Consider the following 5,348-nt stretch of genomic DNA (forward strand, 5'->3'; position numbering starts at 1 on the left):
TTCTTTCAATTAATGTCTATCGCAAATGACTTGATTAAGGTAACAAAAACACTAAACAAAACATAAATTTTTCGAAAAAAGAAAAATAAGAATAATAAAAACAAAAAGAAGGAAAATTGATGTGTACCTGTTGAGTAAAGGATTGGTGCGCGACCTTGTAATCCTTGTGGAGGGCATAGAAACCCAGAATCGATGCCGCTGCAGCCCCAGTGAAGAATGATAGCGACAGCGCGACAATCCTAAATTGATGCTGCTGCTACCCCAATCACACAAATCCTGAATTGTGAGAGGTGTGGGCTCACAGCGGCGGCCCGGCAACGTCGGTGACAGGATGGGAGCGAGCGACATCGCCGTGGAAGGAAAAAATGATATAAGATTGAAAAGTGAGTGAAAGACAATTAGGGTTTGGGGTCGTTATGTTTGGGAAAATTTTTAAATTCCGACGGATGCATATTCCATTGAAATAATCCGCCGGAAAGCTATCAAATTTTCGACAAACCTAACTCCGTGGGTAACCATCTGTCGGTAAGTTATACTTCCGACAGAATGAATTCTGTGGAAAAAATTCTGTCCAAAATTCAAATAGATTCCGTGGGAAAAATTTCGTCAAGAAAACACTTTTTTTTTTGTAGGCGATGCAATTTAACATTACACACACATTGCACAATGTGTTTCCAACTGATTTAAATAGTTACTTTTTAAATCGACCACTTAAAGAACCAATCTAAGAAGTTTACTTATAAGCTTGGTAACATAAACCAATTCTAAAAATCAGACTTTTTATGTCGCATGTATAGGTATCAATTCAATCGATATAAAAAATCTTTTTTAACCAAAGTAAACAATTAGGTACTGGTCATATATTAAAAATTGAGGTTTTAATCTTAACCATCAATTTTTTATTATAATCTAATGATTAAAATCAATTCTTCTCATTTTAAATTTATTCTCATTTGAAACATCTCCTATATATGTTATGTGTGTGTGTGATGAATTTGTTTAAACTTAAAAAAAATAACTTTAAAATAAATATTATTTTTAATAAGCAAATAAGTTTTACTTCTTAAATAAGCAAAAAAACTGTTTTAATTTAGACAAAAACAATTTAGACAAACATACTAAAAAACCAAAAAAAAAATGCTTGTTTTATTAAATTAAGTATTTATTTCAATAAATAAGTTTAAACAAACTAGTCCTCTGGGAGATATAAGTATATGTTAATATTAATTTTATATTACAAATTATATTATTTTATACTTTTAAAATGATTCAAAATGTTTAATTCATATAATATTTTGAAGGAAAAAAAATTATATACTAACCCATTCTTCCCACAGTAGGAAATCTTATTTCTTACTAGTATAAATATGCTTTTAATATATTGGTTACAAAATTTGGCTGAGATTTTCTGAAGAAACACATGTAACAAGACTATAAAATACAACTGAATTTGAATGTGGCCATGTGGGGAGAGATAGAGCAGAACAATAATAGATTATCTGGTTAACTGTGAAAACAAGAGCTTCGCCTCCGACCCAACAAAATACAAAATGTGTCAAAAAATGTAAGCACAAAACTGACAGTGGTGGAAGTCATCAATCTTTCCCTGCAAAATAAAGGATGCAAAAGTCAAGTTTACTTCCTTCAACAACAAGTAATGAAATTAAGCATTGAAGGAGCATAATGCAATGATCTTCCGATGACAACCCCTTCCATATTCACATAATAATGTACTACTTTTTCTCAAACTAGTTGCTCTAAGAGGACATCATATCATCTAGTACATGCTGTTCTGATTCTCCAATTCATACTGTTTCAACGGGAAGAAATCATCTTAAAGAAACCAAAACTTTCATACATGCCATTCCCGACACCCTTGGATCAAGTCCAGAGGGATGAAAAACTGAGATGGTATCAGAATTGGGCATAAAGTAAAAACTAACAATTGGAATCAGATGAAGGATCAGTTTAGGACAATTAATAATACTTAGCTTCAAAAGACATGACTTTAGAGATGGGAAACTTCTACTTACTATCTATACTTCATATTAAGCAAAGCCAATATGAGAAAACAAAGAATGGAAGTGGAGGCATTTCTAATGATTATGGTTTTGACCTTGTCTCTAGCTTGGGTTCATCCTCAATCAAAGAAAAAGATTAGATGAAAGGCACGAATTTAAGAGTCGAGGGTGAGTTTTGTTAGATTCTCATTAGTAGCAAATTGACTGTGTTTTGATTGACTCATTATTTAAAATTGGGTTAAACATTGACATTCTTCCTTCTAGAGCTCGATGATCAAATTAATTAGATCTGTTATAATATTGATAAATCCAAAATTCTCCAGAAGCTTCTATGATGCGTGGATCCACAACTCAGCAATCTCGTGCTTGTGAGAGTGTTTGTTGTGAAATGATAAATGAGGGGTATCTTTTGTTAGTTAAAAGCCACCACAAATTGTAAATTTATAATGCACATTTTGTGGTGGTCAGAAACTGACAAAATGTATCATTGTTAACTTCAATTAATGGCGTGGTCTATTATGACACATTTTCAAAAATAGAGGATCATAAAATTGACGTTTTAAAAAGGATTTGTTGAGGCAGCTAAGCTAAAGTTCCTTTGGGAAGCTTCATCCTAGAATTGAATCACAGACAGACAGCTCAGCCTGTACCTTTTGGCTGCTATCTCATTCCTCAAAAGGTCAAAGGCCTCCTTTCTAAAACACCAAAAAAAAAAATCACATTGGGTTTTAATTACTTGAAGGAAGTTGGGTAGAATTCAAAAGAATTTGTGATATTCCTAAACTAAATAATGTATTAACCACATTAGTTATTTGTATGACATCATTTCAGGATGCTAAAAATTGATGTTTGAGGAGGATGGTTCGGGAATTTGAGCATTCATAAGGTCGGAGACTCAAACCATAAATTTGTTATACCAAATTGAAATTTGCAACTCAATCCAGCTAGCAAACTGATGGAGGAATGTGCTAAAAGCTAGGAAAACAAGTGGAAGAAAAATTTATTTTACTATGAAATAAGATAAGCATAATAAAAAACATAAACGCAACAAACTTGACAAGATAAAAAGGTGAGAAAGGAGAGCAAACAATTCATACAAGAAAAAATTAGGTAAAAGGGGAGAGATAATATTCACTTTCCAAAACAAAACAATACCTTTATGAGAGCTGAATATTTGGTTACGGAATGCTTGTATACTTTTACTGGCAGAAGTGAGCAAAGGCAAGCTGTTCTTCTTGTCAAAGAAGTTAATTCCCTTTATTGATAAATGCTTTTGCCTAAATTCAAACAATTTTCCATTGGCTTCTCTTTGCAAGTCAGAGATACAAGGTAAATTTCCAATCCAGCTAACCCCTGCAATAATTTCTGGATTAAAATAAGTCATATCTAATTTGCATGAATTTAAGATTTGGAGTCCTAAATTCTAACAGCACATGATCTTTGTATCTACTATTTGAGAAATGCAGTCAGTTCCTGATTACCCCAAAATGCATACAAAAACTGATCTAACTTTTATAAGTGACACTTTAAGATAGCAATCAATGGCTTTCACTTAATGACTGCCATTTACCATTATATGGACCTTCAAAGATAAAATTAGCAGGTAGGCCAACTCCAACACCAGCAAAAGTGATGCCTACATTGAATCCAATGCCACAACCAGCTCCAACATAGCCTATCACTTCAGGGCCAAACCCAGGACCCCATCCGACACCACAACCAACGCCCACACCCATTCCCCAAAAGGCTCCATGAGTTGGATGAACAGGGTTCCATCTTTCGTACCTTCCAAACAATCCTTTTATAATCATTAGAACCTGAGAAAATAAGAAAAATCTCAAAAACAAAAAAAATGTTTGTTTAAACCTGTAGTAAACTAGCAAACCATGATCAAACATTTATCATCACTTCAGCATAGTGGTGAGCAGCATGCACGAATGGAGAAGTAATCTTTAGATATTAAACACAGCAAGCTAGCCACAGTCACCAAACAAAATGTCATTAGACTGTATTATAATCATCAGCATTGTGTTTCTAATAAACTACCCAACAAACTAGAACTTGCCTTTTAGACTTTAAGAGCCTTAAACATATATCAACGGTTTCTCAAAACTATGGTGTGTCACTACAAAACAGCATAGCATAGCAACATATTGTTTGAACAGGTTAACAAATAGCAAGAAGAACCAGTAATTATTGGGGAATGTATAGAACATTACAAGTGAATGACATCAATTGTAAAAAAAAAAAAAAAAAAGGCTTCAATTTACTTGAATAGCACCCTCATCTAACCCAATTAGCCAAACTTTATCTTTCTTGGATATTCATCATATATCTACTATCCCATATTACCAAAACAAGCACTAATTGGATATAAAGAAATCTCAATATTTGAAACTAAAATCAGTGAACCGGTTTGTTATTCTTTCTGCCACTCTCCCGACAACAATAGCAAATTTAACAAGTACAAAATCGAAACAGAAATCTCACTACTTATGAGGGTTAAAGAGTAAGCAAACAAACACTGTTACGAACAATGATAGTGTGTTGAACACGAGTTTCCAACTGTTACTCACGAAAACAAAGCGAGACAGAAACGGAAAGAGTAAGTCCAAGTTGGGAGAAAGAAAGAAACATAGAGGATTCTAGGTTTTATTTAGCGAAAACAAATTTGACAAAAACAAAAACAAAAACAGTGACAGGGAGGAAGAAGAAAGAGAAAGGATAAGGAAGTAGCAAAAGCACACAGACATGATTACATTACCTAAATTTTGGAGTAAATCAATCAGTTAATGCAAGCACATAGTAATATTTATACATGGAAGATTTTGCACCCTGAAATGAGAGACTGAGGCGTTTATTGTCTGAGTAGTGATAAGAAGGAAAATGAACGGCAATGATAATGAAGTTGGCAAGAATGTAACCTAACAACACATTATATGCCTATTTTTTAATATAAAAGTACCCAATTCAAAATTTAATATTATCATTTTTTTAAATGTGTAAATAAATTGAGCCCAGAATCAGATATCAAAACTCAAAAAATACTTATGATGATATTTATTTATACCACCAGTGAAGAAGTAAATTGATTTGGGCTAGTCTGATTAAAATTATAAAAAAAATTTAAAATAAGAATTAAAAAAACATTTTTAATAAGTATATAAAATTTATTTCTTACAATAAGTAAAAAAAATTATTTTTTTTATGCATAAGTAATTTATGCAGAAACATTAAAAGATAAAAAATTACTTATTTTATTAAAATAAATACTTTTTCAATAAATAAATTTATACAAACTAAAAATATTTGGTATTGTTGGAAGTC

General features: G+C 32.2%; 1 protein-coding gene across 4 annotated transcripts; it reads right to left on the bottom strand.

The window, feature by feature from the left end:
• Positions 1-1,325: 1,325 nt before the first annotated feature.
• Positions 1,326-4,942, bottom strand: LOC114389531 (cadmium-induced protein AS8). Of its 4 annotated transcripts, none has more exons than XM_028350218.1 (4): positions 4,786-4,942; positions 3,592-3,838; positions 3,177-3,374; positions 1,326-1,606 (listed from the first exon to the last, which is right to left on the bottom strand). In XM_028350218.1, exons 2-4 carry the CDS (start codon positions 3,830-3,832, stop codon positions 1,596-1,598), a joined length of 450 nt encoding a protein of 149 aa, XP_028206019.1. In that variant the 5' UTR covers positions 3,833-3,838; positions 4,786-4,942; the 3' UTR covers positions 1,326-1,595. The 4 variants fall into 4 exon arrangements, with proteins under 4 accessions (XP_028206019.1, XP_028206022.1, XP_028206021.1 ...); XM_028350221.1 differs by having other exon boundaries at positions 3,604-3,838; positions 4,786-4,931; XM_028350220.1 differs by lacking the exon at positions 4,786-4,942 and adding an exon at positions 4,598-4,717.
• Between the last annotated feature and the right edge of the window lie 406 nt (positions 4,943-5,348).

The sequence above is a fragment of the Glycine soja genome, chromosome 16 (assembly GCF_004193775.1).
Source record: "Glycine soja cultivar W05 chromosome 16, ASM419377v2, whole genome shotgun sequence".
In the NCBI taxonomy this organism is placed as follows: Eukaryota; Viridiplantae; Streptophyta; class Magnoliopsida; order Fabales; family Fabaceae; genus Glycine; species Glycine soja.

Bases quoted from the DNA above. Each gene is read 5' to 3' on its own strand.
- LOC114389531 (XM_028350218.1), bottom strand. From the start codon at position 3,832: ATGATTATAAAAGGATTGTTTGGAAGGTACGAAAGATGGAACCCTGTT. The intron at 3,375-3,591 runs GTAAATGGCAGT...AAATTATTGCAG, and splicing joins CTTTGAAGGTCCATATAATG to GGGTTAGCTGGATTGGAAAT.